General features: G+C 35.4%; 2 protein-coding genes and 1 pseudogene across 2 annotated transcripts in view; all 3 read right to left on the bottom strand.

Annotated features, from left to right (window-relative positions):
* Positions 1–3,150, bottom strand: part of LOC120767824 (leukocyte receptor cluster member 8 homolog) — a 4,470-nt gene extending 1,320 nt beyond the window's left edge. The window contains exons 1-6 of the mRNA XM_040094109.1: positions 2,936–3,150; positions 1,448–2,818; positions 733–1,384; positions 469–670; positions 196–403; positions 7–139 (exon numbers count right to left, since the gene is read on the bottom strand). Of these exons, the coding sequence (XP_039950043.1) occupies positions 7–139; positions 196–403; positions 469–670; positions 733–1,384; positions 1,448–2,688 (2,436 nt within the window). The 5' untranslated portion in view covers positions 2,689–2,818; positions 2,936–3,150. The remainder of the gene's footprint in view (positions 1–6; positions 140–195; positions 404–468; positions 671–732; positions 1,385–1,447; positions 2,819–2,935) is intronic.
* Positions 3,151–3,813: 663 nt separating this feature from the next.
* On the bottom strand, positions 3,814–9,008 carry LOC120767821. Its single transcript, XM_040094104.1, is given in 9 exon segments — positions 3,814–4,083; positions 4,085–4,161; positions 4,226–4,438; positions 4,505–4,572; positions 4,638–4,685; positions 4,752–4,776; positions 5,835–5,947; positions 7,247–7,375; positions 8,927–9,008. Coding segments are annotated over 9 exon segments (873 nt in total). The 3' UTR covers positions 3,814–3,965.
* A 1,690-nt stretch (positions 9,009–10,698) lies between these two features.
* Positions 10,699–11,828, bottom strand: LOC120768569 (annotated as a pseudogene).
* Positions 11,829–23,069: the final 11,241 nt, after the last annotated feature.

Raw genomic sequence — 23,069 nt, 5'->3', positions numbered from 1 at the left:
TGCTACTTTGCAATCAATATGATCACTTTCAGTACCAATCATTGGCATGCCGAATGTCTCTAACCACTCTTTGCATTTTTCTTTACTTCCAAAAGCAAGTAAATTCGAAACATAGTCAATGCCAATAGATGGTCGGTAACTGCGAAAATATTAAAATTATTATGACGTTTATGAAACAGTGAAATTTTTACATACGCTTTAATAATAGTGCGTAATGCACACTTGCGTTCTCTATCGATAAACCAGTCAATTAAATGTCCCGCCATCAGAGGCGCGGCCTTGTAAAGTTGGAATAACTTGCAGTAGTTGCCCAGAGCCCAAGCCGACCGAAAGGCTAGGGCATGAGCAATAGCTGGATTATCACGTTGGGTTTGTTTTATTGAGCGTAGAACAGTAGTTGTGTCTAATTATAAAATAATTAAAGAAAAACAATTAAAAATATGCAGTCTTTAATTTACATGATCTTACCCAAGGTATTTTTTGTAAATATATAGTACAATATACGATATGCTGTAAATTCCAATGAATTCACACTAGCTCCCACTTCCGTATAAAGCATTTTTAATTGTGTCTGACATTGATTGAACTCTTCATGATCACCTTTTTCCATTGCAATACGTGCATGTGTTTCATATACTTCTACTGTGAACTTATCACGAATACCTTGTACCTGGAAAATTAACATTTTTGTAGGACTCGAATAATGGCACTTTCTACATAGGAAACACTTACTGTCAAATCTTGACGTATAGATTTAAGCTGATCACATGCATAATAATAATCCTGATTGTCCCTCCATTTTTGTTTCACATTTTGCAGCGAATGCGCCAACACCTCAATGGGCCGCACTTCCGATGGTAACGGCGCCTTGGTTAGTCGAAGAAATGACTTTTCCAAGTCCCTACATGTACCTACTATATGTAAATCGAATAAATCCAAACCTGTTTCAAAACCACCCGTCGATTCAATATCCATATACATACGCCCGCCCAAACTATTTACCAATTTTTTTTGCTTTTGTTGCTTCGAAACAACGAAAGGGGAACTTGCTACCGAGATAACCGATTTTTTCGATCCTTGAGAAAAACGTGCTGCGCGCTGTTGCAAACGAGTGGTGTCATCATCAACCGCCCCACCGATAGAGGACGAATAAAAGGGTAATTTAGATTTAGAATTGGCGCCTTTAACATGTTTGCTTCTTTTCGAGCTATTAGCTTTTTGTGTCTTTTTACTAGAGGGATTAAAAGGAATGAAATTATCGGAAGATCGCCGGTCAGAAGATTCCGAACTAGAACTGCGACAGCTTTTTCGGCGCGGACTTGATATGGGACTACACGAACGTGAACGAGTACTTCGCTTGCGATATTTATTTGAATGTGGAGAGCTAAAAGAGTAATAAAAGTTTGAGTACTATGTTCCAATAACAAAGGTCCTAGTAATATCTTACCGTGAACGACTCCTAGAATCCCTTGATGTCCTCTTGTCACCACCAAACGAGTTCCGTTGACCTAGACGAGCGTTTAAGCTACGTGATATACCTTTTAAATTCTTTTGTTGTGTTGATTGTTTCTGGCAACTTTGATTGTGTTGCTGTTTATAATTCTGTGTGTCTTTTATTTGTTCCTGTGACTGTTGTTGCTTATTTTTCTGATTGTACAGCTGCATTTGGATATTGTTTCTTTCACTGTGAACACTCGGTACTGGCTCATTGTCCCAATCGCGAGTCCAAAGCTCATTACGATTAGCAGCTGCCATAATTTTTCCTTTCAAACATATATCAACTTGGTCCTTATCCAAATCGGTAGCACATTTAGCATAGCAACGAGCTACATAACTGTTTAAAGACTCTGGCCAAGCATCATTTGGATTATTAAATAGACTTATTTTCTTATTCGGTGCTTCAACAGAACTGACATGGTTAGTAAGAGATTTTGTTTCGCCCGATTTATTAACATCAATAGCACTATTCACATTGAAATTATTATACGGCATGATTGGAGGAGGCGGTTTCGATAAATCTGCAGATATAGGAGGAGGGATTGTAGGTGGTGGTAAAGATGTGTTAACGAAGTTTCCGATCATTTGTTGACTCGTATTCAAATTTTCAAAATGAGCATCGAAAGCAGCCTGCTGCTGTTGTTGTAGTGGATTCTGTTTCTTATTACGTTTACGTTTTTTTTTACCGCTGCCAATTATGTTGTTCATGGTTGTAGCATTCATACCGGTGTTACCCGCATTATTTTGGAAAGTTGAAGTATTCATCGGGGAATTTGAATTTTGTAACGGGTTTGGAGCATTCGCTAAACGCTTCTGTTGATTCAAGTTGAATCGTATTCCACCAAAACCCTTTTGATTACCTTGCAACTGATTGTTACCAGGGGTTATTGGCGGTGGAGGCGGTGGACCAGATGGTAATGGTGGCAAACTTTTATCGGTATGTTGACTTACCAAATTACTAAAGCCAGGTGGTGCATTACTGTTTTGTTGAGACTGCTGCTGTTGTAATCCATATCGCATGTAGTATTGATAATATTGACTATATTGTTGTTGGTATTGTTGATTAGCATACCAAGGATTGGAATACCATTGTTGAGGATTCGAAGCATTAGTATTAACGCCATTATGTTGTTGTTGTTGCTGCATCTCTTGCAGTTGAGGTATTAGTGGTGCAGCTACAGCGTCCGACATATTACAGTCGCAAAAATAATTTTTTTTCTGCTGGCAGGCCGCAGAATAACACTAAGGTCCTCGATGTAAACAGTTCCTTCTTTTAGCTCTCTATGTTTAACAAAACTTACCTTACGTTGAAAATTTTCACCTGAAAACACATAATAACAAACAGATTTATTTTAAGATGCATGTTAAAAATAACATGTGTATACATACATACATACATATATACTCATCTTAGATTCGTCCACCATTTTGTACTTACCAGAACTCAGGCGGGGCCATGCAACAACACTTAGAAAATTATTTTAAGCACAGAACCTAAATATATTTCGCAATAAATTTTCTTGTTACTGTACTGCACCTTTAATAATATATTTTTTAATACTCCAAAGCATATGTTTAAAAATTTTATTAGGATTTATGTAGAAGCAAAAACCTTTTACAAATTATATTCAGTCAACTTTATGACGAAACACTGAAGACACTGAACAGTAACAGTCAATTTCCACAGGCAATTTAAAATTGCTTAAAATCTGTATTGCTAGCCCATGGAGACTTGCCATCAAGAATGATAGAATACAAGATTACGACACTACCCTGCAAGACGGGTAGTTGTTAGCAAACGTGTAAACGAGTTGTTATTGTTCACTTTTGCATTCGTTAAAATATTTGTTACTTTTGTTCAGAGAGTGGGAAAAAAGTAACACATAGCTATTTAATGTTCAATGGTTATCTCGCTCTAACCAATGGCAAATATCGCATGCTGCCTTGTTCTAAAAGAATACATACATTTGTTAGCAAATCTCTTCACAGTATGTTACGGGTAACAATTTCTATCGTTAGCGCAAAGCTTACCTATGTGTTATTGATAACAAAAAGTATTTGTTACCCGAATATCTGTTAGTGTTATTATTTTGGTTATCAGTTTGTTACCTTTAACATGTAATCATGTTAGCAGGAACAAGCATTTCTGTTACCCATTTGTTACTTCTAGCAAATTCAATTATTTTAAATAAAAGTCATTTTTTTTAATTATTTTGCTTTATTTAATAATAAAATCAAAATCAGATATTAATTAAATTAATAATATGCCTATTATTATTGCATTCGGCAGAAAAATTATATACAAGTTATTTGAGTATAAAAATTATAATTGTAAAAATTCATATTTTTAAAAGTAAAATTAGACACTTCAACTTAGAACTAATATATACAACTTAAAACTAATATGTACAACTTAAAACTAATATTTACAACTTAAAACTAATATATATAAGTAATAATAATAAAACTTATATTAGTTTAGCCCTTAGTTTATGTTTCTTCTGTTTAAAACGATTGTGGCTTAAGGCCACAAATCTCCGGAGCTCCCCACATATACTGCTTTTATCCTTGTCAGGAAATAATGGTTACATCGTCTTAAAACAAACCACGAAGTACGCCGTCCACACTGCCTTTTGCGCCCTTTGATTTCAATATTAGCCGCATCTGTAAAAAAAAATTACAGTAAATTATATTACAATCGCATAATATTTAAAAACGAAATATTTACCATAGCATCCGTGCTTTCCTTTTGGGAAAGTTTGTCTTCCACGAAGCGCACGTGCTCTTCCGATGACATGGGCAGTTTCGAAGCGAGCTCCACGTAATGCTCGTCCTCCAAATCACCGGTGATGCGGCTAATTGAATGGTGCGTCTTTGCCGCTATGACGCGGCATTTGCGCAATAATTTACTTTGCGCCTGCACCTCGGCCTTCACTGGCATCTAGAAAATTAAAATATAAAAATTAGCTTCTGTTTTAATTTGGTACTGTAATACTGCGTTACTTACTTTGTCTGTTAGGGACTTCTCAATGGCAGTGAGACGGGTCTCAATAGCATTCAGCTTCTGGATTATATCTGAAAAACATAAATGTATTTTTATAAAACAAATACTAATATATTTATATATTAATACATTATACCTGCATGGCCGCCAGACGATGGTGACGGTACCACAATTTCTGATGGTTCTGCTGGAGGAGCGCAAAGAGGTTTGAAAAGGTTTTCTTATTCATTACTTAAAACTAAAACTTAACTGATTGATAGGATCCACGTCGAAAACTAAAAAAAAAAATATTATATAATTATTATATAAAATTAAAAATATTAAGTGGTCGTTTAATTAAAAAATACAATATAGCAACAAATATTACTTTGATAAAGATTTTTGATTTGTAAATACTTACAAATAGTATATTACAGGAGGAAAATATAGTTGAGAAGTGTCTTTTTAAAAGAGAATATCTATTTCTTAATTAATTTTTGTAAAATGAGAAAACATTATAAGGGAAATATTTACTGATTTACCGAAAAATAGTATTTCTGTTTAGGACACATAATTTAACCCTTTTTTACTTGCGACATATCTTTTTGAGATCAACATCCAAGTAAAGAAGTTGTGTATTTCAGCACTAAAGAAAAGACTATATAAATAGTTTAAAAAAATTAAAATGTAAATATCCTTTTTTGAAAAGACACTCCTCATTTGCTTGAAGCTTGAAAAAGTTTAATTTTAATTTAATTTTTAAAATCCTGCTTAGGAGCAGAAATGCGTATATGTATGTTTATGATGAACACTAATGTTGTTTTTATTTTAAACAATTTTAGATATTCTGCATGCGAACAGATATCTTGGACGAACAAATGAACATTTTTAATTATGGAGGAGGTTATCCAGTTCAAGAATTTAAATATTCGAGATATTTGCGTTTAAAGGTGGGCTTCCAGCTCTCAAAAAAAGCAAAAACTTCATATAAAAAATCGCTTATGAAATGATCAAGAAGTTTTCTGGTGTAAATTAATTTTACACTTACATATATTTCGCTTTTTATGTTCACTAGCACTTCACTAATTCTGAAAAACCTCCTCAATCCGACAATACCCATTTTATTCCCGAAATCGTGGGACGGTATTCTAAAGTCGGCACAATTATAATTGTAACCGCACAACTCGTTTCAATTTAGATTTTAAATTTTTTACATTTACACATGTATGTATGTATATACATACATATATATGTAGATATAAAGTACAAATTACATATTTCACAAAAATGCATAATCTATAGCAACTATTTGAAATAAATATGCGCTATTTAGCTTTACTAATTTAAAACTTACTCTCTTATTTGTTTGTTGTACCCAATATACTTGAATCCTCCAAATGTTTTCTGTAATATTAAAATTTTTAATTATACACACAACATTCAATTCACAATGCTTACCTTTTTCTCCTAGTTAAGCCTTTTAGTTTCACTATACAAAAGAAATTAATAATATACATATGTATATATAAATAATATAAATTAATTATAAAGTATCAAATTATCAAGTAACGAACTTACCTCTTTAAAATCCAAAATAAACTGCGCTTTTCGTTTTCTTCTTCTTGAAAAATTGGGCATTCGTCTCTCCTATTCTAGCAAGTTAATATTACAATATGTTTAGAATGTCGATAGTTTTTCTCTATCTTACTTACGTATTCTCCCATTCAATTGAAAATTCCAGAAAATGTAACAGTGTTAGTGAACAGCTGAAAATGTTTCAATGTGTTTATGCAATCTGTTACCTCCGTCTTGCAGGGTAGTTTACAGTTAGTTTTTTTTCGGTTTAGCTCTTGACAATTCTTACAAAAACATATACATTATTCAACAATTTCGTGACGTAACAGTTTTGCGTCGAGAAGAACAAGCATAGAAATGCATACAAATTGTAAACAGAAAAGTAAACACTTTTGGAAATTCCCAAAATAATATTAGGGGTATTCTCTTGCTCTTGCAAAACCCGGTGCAGGGTGCAAGAATTGCAGATTTACAACGGCACAACAACAAACACACGCTGTAAAATATCTGCAAGGGCTGTAAAATATATCAGACCAAAACCTATGTATATTTGCGTGCAATGTCACGCAAAAATATAATTGCAACCCTGTTGTAGCTGCCATTTTACATAAAGACATACTACGTCGTTAAATTGTTGAGAAAGGTAAGTTTTAAATAGATTTTAAAATTTCTTTTTAATTTCTAAAGAATTTTTACAGTTTTCCACAAATATGAATAGCGAAGTTGCGCCACCAGCGAAGACTAAAAGGCAGCAGCCAAACAAGAAGTGGAAGGAGAGTGAGGTGCACTCTATAATAGAGTTTTTAATGGAAGAGGCGGAATTTGAGGTAAGTTGGATGTCTCATGGGATCTGGTGCGGTGGAAGGTCCGGCATTTGAAGACGCAGTACCGTAAAGCCAATGACTGGCTCGCGTCAACTGGTGCAGGACTACAAGATGAAGCTGACGGCAGAACCATCGAAGGTTAGTATTATACAGATATTTTAAATTTACTGTAAATAAAACATTTTTTTACTAATTTCAGCAAAAATTGCTAAAATGTGTCCATACTACGACCAGCTGAGGGAAATATTTGAAAAGCGGTTGCCGGTCACGCAACCGTTACTGGTGGAAAGCAACCTTCCTTCGCCTCAGTTATGTCCAGTTAGTCCTGCACCAGAATTCGAAGCAGAATTCTTGGAAGAATGTGTACCTGCTGCGCCATCAAATGCCGCATCTCCGATCGCACCGATCTCCACACCGGTGTCAACATGCCAACGGTCAATTCGTCCTCCGAAATCATCCGTTGGACAATTGGCGGCTATCCAAGCAGAAAAAATTGCTATGGAAGCGAAAAAACTGGAGTTCGATAAGTATAAATTCGAGGAGGAAAAGAAAATTCAAAAAAAAAGTTAGACATTGAGTCAAAAAAATTACACATAGAGTTGAAAAAAATAGAAACTGAGAAAAAATTCAAAATGTTAGAATTAGAAATGAAAGAAAGAGTGGCTATGTTTGAAATTGAAAAAAAATATGAAAATAAAAACAATTAAATATACTAAATAACATTTGTATTTATTTATGATTATTCATGGCAGTTAGATTATTTCTTTAGGTTTCGTAAGTATGAACTTATATAAATAGTTATATCAAAAAAAAAGTTGGTATACCTAATACCAGTAGTATAAAATTAAATTACTAATTAACGTTTTATTGATCACCAAACATTATTGTGTACAAAAATATGCGCTTGGCTTTTGTCTCAGTTATTCGGCGGCCATTTTCATGTGAAGGAAATTCATCTGATTCTTCGTCGTTATCGACAACTATATTGTCTACGTATTCAATATCGTTCGCAGCTCGGAAGATGTTATGCAATATACAGCAAACAATAATCCAGTAAGAACATATAATATGACTTTGTTCGTCTTGAATACGTGTTTTTAATTCTTTGAGGCTGCCAAAGCGTTCTTTTAGATCCCAAAGCAATGTTCAATCCTCACGCGATATCTGCTATGACGCAAGTTGAATGCTTTACGCTTTGAATAGTCCATTTGTTGTTAATTTGTTCGAAATGGCGTGATAAGAGTGGTCAGCAATGGATAAGCAGAATCTCCTGCTAGCCATTGAGAAGAAGAAAAAAGTGAGCCTTCCTGAGTGGAGAGAGCACTAGTACGAAACATGCGAGCATAGTGTACACTACCAAAGTGTCCCGCTACTACAGGCCGAATCCTTAACTGTTAATCGCATACAACTTGTGCCTTTATGGAATAGATTCGGCTTTTTGAAAAATAAGCCGAATGGTTAAACACTGGTGCTTCTGCAAGTTTCAATTCAGTACCATCAATATACCCTATGCAATGCGGCAGCTCATTGTACGTTGTTTTAACGATATTTTGTCTTTCATTGGTATCAGGCCAAGTGATATATCTAGATTTTAACTCCAAAATTGACGAAAATACTCTCTTTGTAATCTTGTAAAGCGTTTCACCATCTCCTACACCGAACAGTGTAGCTATTTTCCGAATCGCCGCACTTTCACCCGATGAACCCAAACGATATAAAGTTATAGCTAACTGCATTTCTACTGAAAGTTGCCTAATGGATTGAGCGTTGTTAAACTGTGCACTATCTTTGATCAAGGACAATAGCAACGCAAATTGATCTCTTGAGACTCGTTGCATTTGTTGGTAACGTCCTTCGTCTAAATAGTCAAGAACATTAGTCCTCCATTCCAAACACTTAGGCACATTTTGATAATTTCCGCGATGGTTCGATAAGATAATTGTAAGACTTTCATCCAATTCATCCATAGTTTTCTAATAGCTATTGTCGTCTAAAAAGTTCAAATTTTTTATTTTTTAAAGCTTAAAAAAGTGAAATAAACAATTACCATCCAAATGTAGTAATATATTAGAAGCAGCTTCTTCAATTATAAAATTAACAAGTTTTTGTTTCTCAGAAGTTTGTGGCATTTTTAAAAATTAGATTCGTTAATCTTTCGCAATTTGTTTTGTTTTGTTATTTTTTAAATCACAATATTCGTTAAACGAGTCATGCACAATAACCATTCACAAAAGTTTTGCATAATAGTCATTCACAATAAATTCACCGAATCAGCAGTTCACATATCACTAGATTCTGCAATGGGTGCCCTCGTGCTCTTGTATATTTCGGTATAGAATTTTTGCAATCTGCAATCTTGCAAGAGCAAGAGAATACCCCTATTAATTCATTCGTCTTTGCAGGAAAAATTTCAGTGGAATGTTTAGAATATTGTTGCGAGAAAAGACATAAGTAGTTTTAGGCACATCCACAATAAATAGAGTAGCATGTGTGGAAATTGTTCAAATGAAGAAAACCTGTGAAAGTGTACTGTTGTATTTATTTAAATTTCTAAGCATAAATATATTAATTTTTTAAAATGAAATGTGCAGTGGCTTGTTTTAATAATTATTATGCAATTAAAGGATCGAAAACGAGTTTTTTCAGTTTTCCGGCCGATTTAAAAGTTGCCAAAAAATGGGTGTTATTTTGCAAAAGAAATGATATATTTAATACTAAATCCTCTTTAATATGCAGAGATCACTTTAGAGATGAAGATATTATGAACTCCTCAGGCAATTTATCTGATACATCACATACATCTGAACTTATAATATATGTATATATTTAAATACAACACAAGAAACGTTTTCTCCATTTAAATCACAACTTAATAGACAATTTTATTATCAATAGGTCGATATAATTCTTTAGAAATGATTCAAATCTTTTCACTCAACAATATTCAATCGCTTCACTAAAACTTTTCATTAAAATCGAAAGAATTAATAATATTTTGCGAATTTACAAAAGTGTTTACTTTTCTGTTTACAATTTGCAAGCCATTTGACAGTTTTTCACTCTTGTGTTTCGCAATGGCGGTCGTCGTAATCATGGTATAGAGGAGTAAGGAAAGTCCCATTCACCATAGAAAAAAGAGCCATTCACAGTCCTTAACCTACCCCTCAAGTGTACGTTCACAATAAACTATCATGGCCACCTCTGGTGAATAAGGGTGGCGAGAGGTCAAAACGGGTTGCAGAAAGCGAAAATGCTATAATATAAAATTATAAATTTATAGTACTATATTTGTACATGTATAAATTCTATTTTAAATATTTGTTATAGAATGAAGTTTAATGCTGTTATCAAAATATTTAATTATATTTTCTTGATATAAATAAATATGCTATATATTATATAATAGCCATATATATAATAGCCATGTTTTCTGAATTTTATGTATACATTTTTGTAATCACAAACTACACACACGTTTTATATGTCAGAATTTAGCTAAGTATATGCCGGCGATCAGGAATCCTACTCGTTCCCAAATGGAGTGTTTGATTATCCTAACAGATTTACCACATTATTTTTTAGTTCTAAGCTAAGTTTTTAAATAAAAAGTATTCTTAAAGAAATTATTTTTTGAATTTGCAATATCTATATAGTAGTAAAAAGTAGTTTAAATTAGCTTACGCAACACTATTTTGCCATGCTCAGTAGCAATACTGGCATAGTATTTAAAAAAATAAATGATTGTTCGAAATATATTCCCTTTGAAATTATTCAAATCGATGGCCCAATTAAAAATACAACTCAAATTCCTTAATTTTTAATAGCGGTTCATTATTAGCCAAATTACATTTATTTGTTTTTTTTTTAAGTTTAAATATCAACTTCCACATCATTCATAATCGACCATAATTCACTAGATGCAAATGTTTCTTTTTCAAATCGCTGCTTGGTCACCAACGCTGCCAACTTTCATTTGATGAGTGTTGTTTATAATTTGCGTAGTTCTTCCCGATGTTCTATCGGTTTTGGTGGAGCTGATTCCCCCCACTCTCCCAATTCGGCATCATAATATTGCGCAGCACGATATGGTCACAATTCCCATGGTACTTGCTCTTCCATGGAGGTCAATTGTACACCCAAATTCTTCAACCACGGTATATCGGAGGGAACGACATCGGTAATACATTCACGATCGATACGTTCCGTATGTAGCTCACCAATAGGTTGTCAGTGAACTTGGCTTTCAATAAGAAGGTAGGATAGGATTTTTGCGCATAACACGATGAAACCAGTCAATTAATTCGCTCAACTGGTAACGCTTTGGTCTGCAAGGTGGGTGTTTAGCATATTAGAAAGTATGTAAATTCAATTTTGCTCAAAACCTACCCAACAGCTTTATAAACCTGACCAGCAGTATAGGGGTCCTAAGCGCAATTGACAATAGCTTGTACAACATCCGAATGTGCTCACCGGAGTATTTGCTCTTCAAAAAGTTACTTCCACCCTAAAACACAAAGCTCTTTGGTTTGGGACTAGCGTTTAAAGCAGACAAATAATCAAACGTTCTACACCAGCTTCTTTGCTGATTCTATAAAACAAAAAAAAAATTACATGGTAAATCTTTTGAAATAAAGTTTAATTTTAGCTTACCTATCAATGCGACGTGCACCTTCCACAAGCACGTCATTGAATTTAAAATTTTGTCTCGAATTCACGACCAACTAAGTTCATAAATACATTTGAGTACTTCACAGCATCGCGTATCGCTTTTACATCTCTTAAACCATAAAATTGGAACAGCACCTGACCCATTACGCAGCAGTATTAACGAGGCCATGTTTAGTTATTCCGTACTTTTATTGGAATAAATTCCCAACCCGATCTGTTATTTATCGTCTCAAGGGAAATTTGCACACTTCTTCCAGATTCAAATAACTAAATGAACCATCGTAAAGCATTTAACCATGAAATAAATTCAAACAAATTGCCTTGCGAAAACCTTCGTTACGATGGCAAAAATGTAAATATGGCTGTAAATGAGTATAATCTGGACCCCACTATTCGGCATGGTTGCTTATTTGGTCGTAACATTTTTCTGTGGTGAACGTTTATTAACTTACCACAGCTAAAAAGAGGCATAAATAAAAAACTTAATTTTTCATGTATTAGCTCATATTGTTCTCATCTTTAAGAATATATATTAAAATAAAACGATTTTCTTTTGAAAATATATTAAACTTTTATATATAACCAATATTTTTGGGACAACTTTTCCATAAATTTTAAGAAAATAACACAATGCAACCATTTTCCGGTTAAAAGTCGGCCAACTTTGTTAAAAGTCGGCCATCTTGGATTCCAATAGAAACTCAACCCCGGACTACACTTGACGTTTCTACAGTGGCACCTCTCAGCTGTGCATTTGTTTACATAACATCAGCTGATAGTGACCTTACTCCTCCTCTACCGTGGTCGTAATCTTATATTCTATCATTCTTGAATGAAAATATTTATGTTATCATACACAACCACACATACATATTACGCACAAAGTTTGTTTTCTTTGTTTATTCTCTCTTGCTCTTCTAATGTAGATCATTCACAATGCGTAACCAGCTGTCAAAATTACTTGAGAAATAATGTATTTTTTTTCTTGAGCAATTACTTGAGAGCTGCGTACCAACCTTTCTTCGCAAAACCAGGTTTGCCATATTCACATTTTACTGAAAAAAGTATTAAAAATTAGTACTAGATTTCTTGAGAGCTGCGTACTAGCACAAGTAAATTTTTCGCAGGAAAGTTTCTTGACCGTTTCTTAAGCGTTTTTTATATGAAGTTTTTACATTTCTTGACAGTTGGATACAAAGCCATATGTCCAAATATTGTTGCAAGTCTAATGTCTATTAGCAATTAGGATTGAGATTTTAGATTAGAGCTAATTTTTGTGACTTGAGACGATTTTGCAATTCAGTACATGACAGACGCAAAAGTATCTTAATTAAAAACGAAGAAGTCTCATCAGCTCTTATCTTTCATTATTTAGTTATGCATTTTAGCTTGAATGAAAAAAATATGTCGATAACAAATATTAACCGAAGAATTCTGTACTGTGATACAATCGCAAAACTCTAAAATTGAGATCTTAAATTGTATACAATTTTTGTGACTTGAGACGATTTTGTAATTCAGTAAGTGACAGTCAGTTGAGTAATATCTATGATAACCTCTATTCAGTTTATTCAAAATGTCAAATAAAAGTTCTCCATAGTTTTGTAACCTGCGAACTATCAGGTCACAACTTTGAGACAATATTTTATGAGTAAAGCCTAGAGAATGTGTTGTGAACAGTAACTAGTCACAAATTGAATCTTTACCCAAAAATGTCTCAATTAGTGCCTAGAGACTGCTTACAGAATTGCGAAATATTTGTTCCTTTTGTTAAGAAAGTAGGAAAAAAGTAAAACATCGTCATATTAAGTTCAATGGTTTTCTCGCTCTAACCAATTGCAAATATGGCATGCTGCCTTGTTCTAAGCTATACCATATTCAGACCGAAAATTAAAAGATTACATTACATTTAAGCATTTCATAACCCAACAGTGTTCTTACTGCCGTTGAAAAAATTAAAAACAGCCGGTTTTGCCATTCAGGAATTTACTTCGCTCAATATTTATCAAAAGAAAACATTATCATATAGTATTTTGTAATAAAAGCCGTATTCTTTTAAATATTTTCATATAATAGAAATAAAGGACGCATTTTTTCATTAGGGAAATCGATTTTCAGCAGAAATTATATTCATTGCTCTAACAAAAATTTGTTTGTTTACATTTTTTCCTTTTTGTAGTGTCTAAATCAGCAGTGATAATGTAATAGATTTCCAATGCTGCCAAGTAGACGCCGTAAAATCAGAGTCGCACAGAGAGATTTAGCGTGGATCAGTTTCAAATCACTTCGATGAAGTGATTTTGAACTGTCATTTTTGTATGGCGAAATCTTGATAAATTTATAAGATTAGTGGGATAAACCACTCAACAGTCGAAATCGTGTGATTAAGTGTCGGTCTGAACATCGTATTACTCTTATATGCGTAGCTTGTTCGCTATGTTGGTGTTAACAGAATGACATATATTTGTTATAAAATTTCTTTAAGGTCTGTTAAGGGTAGCAAATACCTCAATATATACAGTAATAAACCTTTCCTTTGTTTACATACATATACTCACCTCTAGAAAATCTTAGGGTGAATTTTTAATAGGCAGGCAGCCAGCCCTCATTTTCGGCACATCAAATTTTTGAGCATTTCACATAGGTAACTACCTCCCCCTTCTAAAAGCTAGCTTCTGTATTTTAATATATTTAATAGAGTTGTAGGATTTTGGATGCATCTTTTGTGAGAGCTTGGAAATCTTTATTAATTATTAAATTATTTTGTGCAATATTTTTATTAAATTTTTATGTAAATGATTAATTATTTTTATTTTAAGTTGAAAAGGTGAAAATAGGCCTACCGGAGAACCGAACACCTAAAAAAAGTCTGTAACGCGCTTTATTGCAAACCTCTGGGATGGTGTGGAAAATGCAAAACTTAAATATTCAAAAATAAATTATCAAAAATAGTATACGGATGAGAATTAGAACGATGTATTAAAAACTCAGCTTCAAATGCCTAAATATCTTCTTTCCAAATTAAAATTATTGGTAATAATATTTCAAAAACTTACCAATACAAACCGTTTTATGTTTTCTGTCTGTCAATTGAAAACAAATACATTCAGAAGAAAACTCACTACCGAGAAATCTAAGAACAGGGCTGCTTTTTATTAATAAGAACTCACTACATAAAGAATATCTGACTATCAGTAAATGGTATTTTTATGGGCGAAATATGACACACTATGGCGTTTAAATCAAATATTAGTAAATATATGTCATTAATAAATAATTTCCTTTTATATTAAGCAACAATATTTATAGTTTTTGTTATTTAATAGAATAAATTTGCTAAGTATTTACTGCCTCAATATATACAGCACTGCGTTGCTACCTCTGAAAATCCAAGATGGCCGCTATTCACCCCTCAGAAAGCTACTACGAAAAGGTTATCTACTGTATATACAGTGGCAAATACTTTTGTTAGCAAATACGCCACCTATGTGTTATACGTAACAAAAGTATTTGTTACAAAATTTTCTGCTATTACGGGACATCTCGACCGGCAAAAACTTATTTATTTATTTATTTTTTATTTTATAAAAGCTTACATAATAATACAATTATTATACAAACTTAAGAAAATACGCAGCACTAGCATCATGGGCTATCGGCCGACTGGTTATGTTATATGCGTCGAAGAAGGTCGCTGTCTTTCAAAAAGTTGTAGATTTTCGAAATGTTGTTGCTTGAGGGATCCATCAATAAAATTATTGGATCAGTATTATTGAAGTTTGACAGTCTATGAGTTTGAAGTGCTGGACAATGTTGCAGAAGATGCAATAGATTTAAATCTGAATCACAAAATGGGCATTGGTTGATCTGAGTGCCATTTAGTATGTGAGCGTGTGTGATAATGGAGTGGCCAATGCGAAGTCTGATATATGGAATGATATAATTAGATGAAAGCGATGACGGAAAGGATGGTTTGATACGATTTGAATTTATTCTAGAGTAGTGGTGTCTGTAATTCATCCAATCAAGCGCCAATTTAGTGGATCTTTGTTGAATAATAAGCCGTTTTATATCACTCTTAACAAACAAGGCAGATGTAGTTGTTGGAGTGATGCACACCTCCTTAGCCACCGAGTCCGCAAAAGTATTTCCAATGATTCCAGAGTGACCGGGTATCCACATTATTTTTAGTCTATGTGCTAACGAAAACAACAGCGATCTAATGCCAATAATGACGTCATTGTAGTTACTGCGGTTTTTTAAAGCTTGAAAACACGATAGACTATCTGTACAGATGATGAATTTACCAAGGTTTTGTTGGGCTTACTGGACAGCTTTGAGAATACCCGTAGCTTCAGCGGTAAAAATTGAACAAAATGGAAATAATAAACCATACGATATTCTTTGTTGGTTATCATCAACTACAGCAAAAGATGTATGCGACGATTTGGAGCCATCAGTATATATAAACTGCCAACCAAAAGATTTGAAGTGCGCAGATAATTCCAAAAATCGAGATTTATACACAGTGCTTGGAGTGATGGATTTGCGAAGAAAAGTAAGATCACTAATGAAAGAAGATTCATTTACTTTCCACGGTGGAATATATTTACTGCAAGGCAGCAATATTTTACGCGGCAACTCATTGATTTTAGCAAACAAAGCACTTTTAAAAATAGAAGACGGTATTTTAGGAGACCTCTTTCTGCAAAGTGATGATTGAAAGTCCTTTTTTATAGTAAAGTTCGTGCTGAGTATGAGTTTTGAATAAAGCTTATTTAAGCTATCTTCCACTGCATCTTTTAGAGAAGGTAGGCCAGCTTCCGTCAGTATGTTTTTAATTGGCGATGTTGGAAACACTCGAAGAGAACAACGAACTGAAGAATGATAGGGCGCAGCAAGCATCTTTAGATGATTCTTAGAATGATGTCCATAAATTTCCAAGCCATAATTAATTACAGATGAGATGAGGGCTTTAGTGACGTTGACCAGTAAAGCCGAGCCGATGAGTGAGCGCTTACATGAGAGGTATTTAATAATATTTAAATTAACAAAAGTCTTTTTCTTATATACTGACAATGTTTCTTAAATGTATACTTAGAGTCTAATACAATACCAAGGAACTTAATACTATCTGTACACAAAATGTTTGTATTATCAAATGTGAGCGTTGGGATAGTACATTGATGTTTTTTACAAATATGAAAAAGTTTCGATTTAGGAAAAGATATTGATGTGCCTGAAGTAGAGGACCAACGAGAAAGACGCAATAAAATTTCAGAGAAAGTAATTGTTACTGAAGTCAAATTTGAAGTTTTTGAGAATAAAATTAAATCATCAGCATAAATCTGATGCCGGATAGTAACAAAATCTGATAGAATGGTACTGATTTCATCAAATGCAATAGTAAATAGAATCACCGAGAGCGGTGACCCTTGTGGGGTACCATTATCTAATGGTAGAACAGAGGATGAAACATTGGATATGATAACACTTAATTTACGGTTGGATAGGAAAGATTTGACAAAGTTAAAAATACGGAGAGTGGGTTCCACCTACTAAGCTGTCTTAACACTACATGAATCCCAATCCTGTCAAATGCTTTTAGGAAATCTAAAGAAAGAATAGAAACATGATTATTGTGGGACAGAGTATCAGAGATAAAGTGATCAAGGTGCAGGAGAGCATCCAACGTACCCTGCCCCCTCTTGAACGCAACTTGGTTGTGCGAAATGAGATTATTAGATTGAGCATACCAGGCGAGTCTAGTAGCAATAATCTTTTCAATCAATTTACCAAGGCAAGGAAGAAGGGAAATGGGACGATAACTGCTGACCACACCAGGAGGTTTACCAGGTTTTAAAATAGGAATAATCGCGCTAGTCTTCCAGAGGACAGGGTAGTTGCCACACTGAAAAATACTATTGTAAAGTTTGACTAGACGGGATATAAGGAATGGAGGAAGGTGCTTGATGATAAGGTAAGAGATTTTATCAATGCCAGGAGTTTTGCCCTTGACTGACGAGAGGGCTAAATTAAAATCAAGTTCAGATATATCGGCATCTAAATATTCAGCTGATTGAGATAAGGTGGAAGGAGGAAGGTAAGGAGAGCAAAGAGAAGAAAGTTTACTAGAGGAAAAATCAGAAGAGAAATTGGAGTCCAAAGAAATATTGGAAAAGTGGGTGGCAAACTCTAAGGCTATATCTTTGGGATATAGTAGAGTGCCCCGAGGAGTATTTAAATAAGTGATAGGAGAAGAAGGTGATAAACCAGCCAGTCTTTTCATATCAGTCCAGATTTTTCTAGAATCCGAAGAAGAAGTGATATTATTCGTAAATTCTTGGAAACAATGAACCTTAGCAGCCTTAGCTTTATGGCGAAAAAGTGCATTGGATTTTTTGTAAGCTATTAAGTTTGCACTAGAACGTAAACGTTTAAATTGATGCCATGCGATCTGTTTCAGATTTCTTAGTGCAGAAAGCTCATTATTCCACCAAAGAGGAGCAAAGCTTGACTGGTTTAGAAGAAGAAAGGGGAAAAGAATAGTTAGAAGCAGAACGTATAATTTTTTGGATTCTAGAAGCCTCTTGATTTATATTGGAAGAAAAGGGGAAATAACGTGAATGCGAAAAACAGGCTTCTTCAAACCTATCCCAATCAGCCGAATCAGTTTTAAACCGAATCCTGGGCTTAAAAAATGAATGAGGGCGAGAAGTAGATATTTTGGAAAGGATGGGAAAATGATCACTGCCAAGGAGATCATCAATACAACACCAGGATATTTTTGAGGAGAGGGAGGCAGAACATATGGAAAGATCAATATTAGTGAAGGTAGAGTGAGTGGAAAAATGGGTGGGGGAACCATCATTTAAAACAATGCAGTTGGATCTTAGTAAGGCATCCTCAATGCTACGTCCCTTGGAGTTAGCCGAAGCAGAGCCCCAAAGGGGACTCCAAGCATTGAAGTCACCACACAAGATAAAAGGATTTGAACCGGAAGGAATAAGATTTAAAAATTCAGTAGTAGAAAATGATTCATCAGGAGGGGAATAAGCACAGATGATTGAAATTTTATAGGGGGCGAGGATCTCAATAGCTACAGAAGAAAAAATTGAAAGGGGTATGGGAAGTAATACGTGAGGTAGATTTCTTTTAACTAGGATGGCAACTCCCTGCTTGTTGGTGGTGTTATGTGGGAGATTAATAAAATATCCCACATAAGCCCTAGGGGTAAAAGCTGAGGCATTATAAGATAGGTGAGTTTCATTCAACAGGATAATAGATGGATTGTACGATCCCATAAGTAACTCTAAGTTAATATAATTATTAACATAACCGTTAATGTTCCATTGAAGAAGTGTAATCATATCATATGTAAACTTATAAAAAGAAAAAAGTTAAGCTACGAATATTTTATTTAAACTAAATGTCTTCATTGTAAGAAGGAAAATTGGGTAATGCAAGAGGATCTTGAGCAGGAGAGGGTGGGGAGAGGTGTGATAGGACAGGAGGAAAGGATATTGAGAGGAGAGTCAGAGATGGATAAAGGGGAAAAGAGAGGGGAAGGAGAAGTGACAGAAGAGGAGGTAGGATGGGTTGAAAGGGATTGTTTAGATGAATTGATGTCTGTAGTTGTTGTTAGATTAGTTTTGGTAGGATTGTTGGATTTGTTATTAGGTGTTGTTTCATTATTGATTTGATTAGTATTGTTAGAAATTTTAGCTATAGAGGCAAAAGAGTTTGCATTAGAAGTTGTATGAGAAAATTGAATTTTATACTTGGTAACAGCTTCACGCATACTACATTTATAAATAGTTTTAATTTTTAATATTTCTTTGGATTGTTGATATTTAGGGCAAGTATTAGATGATGCCGGGTGGTCGCCCGAGCAATTTGCACACATTATTCTCAGTAGGTGGGGTATGATCGGAAGGGAGGTTGCATGAGACACAAGAAGGTGAATTACGGCAGTATTTTGCTGTGTGGCCAATTAATTGACATTGCTTACAACGCATAGGATTAGGGTAATACGGACGGACAGTGAGGTTCCTCCAGGCAACATCAATTCTTTCAGGAAGTTTGTATTTATCAAAAGTTAATAAAACTACACCCGTAGGATTACGGGAGCCGTCAGCAATTCGTGAAAACTTATGTACAGCAGAAACACCCTGCTCCTTAAGACCATCAACAATATCTTCTTCTGATAAGTTATTCAGGAATGGGGCGTATATGGTGCCTTTAACCGTATTCAAAGTATTATGAAGCTTGACATTGATATGACCTCCGCCAGGTAAAATTTTTGCAGAAAGAAATTTGCTAGCTGTTTTGTTGTTATTTACAAAGAGCAGTAGGCTACCATCACGTAGCTCAGTAACTTTACTTACTTCCTTACTGATTGCTTGAATACCTTTATACGTAGCGAAACATGATAACGAATTAAGTGGCTTGTTATCGTCCAGCGATGACATGACCAAAAATTTTGGATCATCCGTGTTTGAGACTGGTAATTCTGGAAATTGGTCTAACGGGATCGGATTTGGTTTTTTTCTTTTCTTTTTCATTATTGGAGATAATAGGGAAAACCTATTATCCCCTAATTTGGTGGCCCCAGGGGCCATAGTAAACGCGAATTTTAGTTTAACAAATTAAGAAATTAAGTGATTGAAAAGATATAAAACGATAAAAAATTAATTCACAAACAAAGCACGAGCGTAATATAAACGCAGAACAAACCGTTATACCGTTTTAACAAACTCAATAAGCACAGAGCGAAAAGCAACCGGTTACGATGACAGTTCGACGGTGAATGCGGCAAAAACTTATTGTATACTAACTGTATTGGTGTACATATTCCCTGAGGAGACTCCATATTGCTTATGGAATACAGTATATGGCATACTAGTATGTATGCTATATATTGCATGCAATGAACTGTCACTTTTGCAGTTTGACAGATCAGTTTTAATTTCTGTGAAAATTTTGAAGAGGCCACACAGCTCACATACATATGTATACTTATACCGTCGACAGTTTCATTCGGGATAATTTTCAATTTAATGGTGCGAGTAATAAATATCATTGCTCATATTAAATTTATTAGTTTAATTGGTATATAAAAATTATGCTACAATTATTGTAGTCTGAAAATACGAAATCTTTTTTTTAAGAAATAAATTTGTAGAAAAAGTATATTTCAACTTTTTAATTTCCACTTCCATTTTTTTTTCATCCTTATAAATATGTGTGGAAATATTACGACACCACATTTAATATAAAAGCATTTATTGATTAAAGAGATCTTAAACACTTGTACTCTTGACGGCGTCTGTACAAAAAGTGACGCTTCTTAAAACTGTAAACTAAGAATAGGAATTTAGTTGGAAACTGTAAAGTTCCAAGAATATACAGAAAATGAAGTAATAGAAAAATAATAGAATAACTGACAAACAGTGCTGCCAGAATAACTGACAAACAGTACTGCCAGATGTGATGCATCTTGTTAGTGTGCCTACAGTACTCCCCCTCAAATAAAGTCCTGCTAGACTTTTTAAGGTGTTGGTTGTGAGTTGTTTGTTAACTCAATGTATGCTGGCTTCAGCATGTCGATTGAGACTGTTTTGTCTGTCCCATTGATCCTGATGATGTAGGTTTTGTCGTCTACACGCTGGATGACTTCATGGGGACCAGCGTATGGTTGTTGCAGAGGCTTCTTGATGGAGTCTACTCTCTTGAAGACGTGGGTGCACGTGTCAAGGTTTTTCAGTAGGAACAGCTTGTGTTTGGTGTGATGAGCTCTTGGTGTTGGCCTGATTGCTTGGATGATTTGCCTGTATTTCCTCACGAATGTTTGTATGTTTGTGGATCACCTGGTGTGCTTGCTGTATCAAAGAAATCACCGGGTATACGCAGTATAGTCCCGAAAAGCATTTCAGCAGGAGATGCTTTCAAATCTGGTTTGTATGCGGTTCGGAGTCCTAGTAGAACTGACGGTAGCATGTCCGGCCAAGGTGTCTCATTATTGCACATGAGAGCCGCCTTGAGTGTGCGGTGCCACCGTTCCACCAGACCATTCGATTGAGGATGATACGGCGTCGTTCTGATACGATGAATGCCCAGCATTCGTGAGAGTGAGATGAACAGTGCTGATTCGAACTGCAGACCTTGATCGAATTGACAAATCCACTGAGTGTAAAAGGCGTGTGTAACTGTCTCAGCTGTCATGTTGTTGAGTGGTATGGCGTGTGGCCATCTGCTGAAGTGGTCAATGATCGCAGACAGTAACGAAGGTCCTTGACTTCTGGGCAGCTCTGTGAGATCCAGATGGACTTGCTCGAAGCGATTGTCTGGTACGTCAATGTGGTTTGGTGTGGTGCGATTGTGACGATGGACCTTGGAACGTTGACATGGTATGCAGTGTCTGGACCAGAGGAGTGCGTCTTTTCTAATACCTGGCCAGACGATTCTTCCGGTGAGTTCCTTGACTGTGGCCCTGCTACTAGGATGAGAAAGACCATGGATGATGTCAAAGGCCTGGCGTCTGAGTGGCTGTGGAAGATAAGGTCGCACAATATTATTAGTCACATCACATAGTATATCATGACCTTCAATGTTCAGCAGGTGCAGCTTGAGAGATGTGCTGGATTGGAAATCATTAATCTGGTCATCTTGGAGTTGCGCCAGCGCAATGGTCTCAGCTTCAAGTTTGGTTGGCATCGTTATGCCATTAATTCTCGACAGCGCATCAGCTACGACGTTTTCTGTGCCCTTGGTATAGAAAATCTGAGTTGAGTGCGTTCGGCGGGTGGAGTGTAGCCGTCTTTGTTGATAGTGTACCCCAGGTAGATGACTTCAGACTTGCCAAACTGGCACTTCTTTGGATTGATGGTGAGACGATGTGCACGCAGGACTTCAAAGATGGTGGTGAGATGTCGTAGGTGCTGTTCGTGGGACTGAGAATGGACAATCAGATCGTCAATGAAGCAGCCCACGAAGTCTAAATCTCTGAGGATGTTGTCCATATGTCTCTGAAAAGTCTGCGTGGCATTGCGTAGTCCGGGTGGCATACCCAGAAATTCGAAAAGTTCAAAAGGGGTGGTTACAACTGTTTTGGCAATGTCTGACTTGGCCATGGGTATCTGGTGGTAAGCCCTGACTAAGTCGATGGTGGAGAAAACGGTGGATCCGTGGAGACGCTGGAGAATGTCATCCACATGAGGGACTGGACATCGATCTGGAACTGAATTTGCGTTTAGTTTTCGATAGTCACCTGTGGTGCGCCATCCATCTGTTTTCTTTGGCACCATATGGATAGGGCTGGCCCATGGGCTGCTCGATGGCCGGATCACGCCATGATGTAGCAGGAGGTCAAATAGCTAAAGATTATTTGTAGTTTCTCGACGGTGAGACGTCGTGGGCGCTCAAATACTGGTGGCCCAGTTGTCTCAATGTGATGAGCGACTTGACTGTCAGTGGCTGTGACAGGATTGGTGCTGGGATGAGTTATGTCGATGAATTGGTTG

This window comes from Bactrocera tryoni, chromosome 2 (genome assembly GCF_016617805.1).
Source record: "Bactrocera tryoni isolate S06 chromosome 2, CSIRO_BtryS06_freeze2, whole genome shotgun sequence".
Taxonomy (NCBI): domain Eukaryota; kingdom Metazoa; phylum Arthropoda; class Insecta; order Diptera; family Tephritidae; genus Bactrocera; species Bactrocera tryoni.
This window is presented reverse-complemented; position numbering and strand designations above follow the sequence as displayed.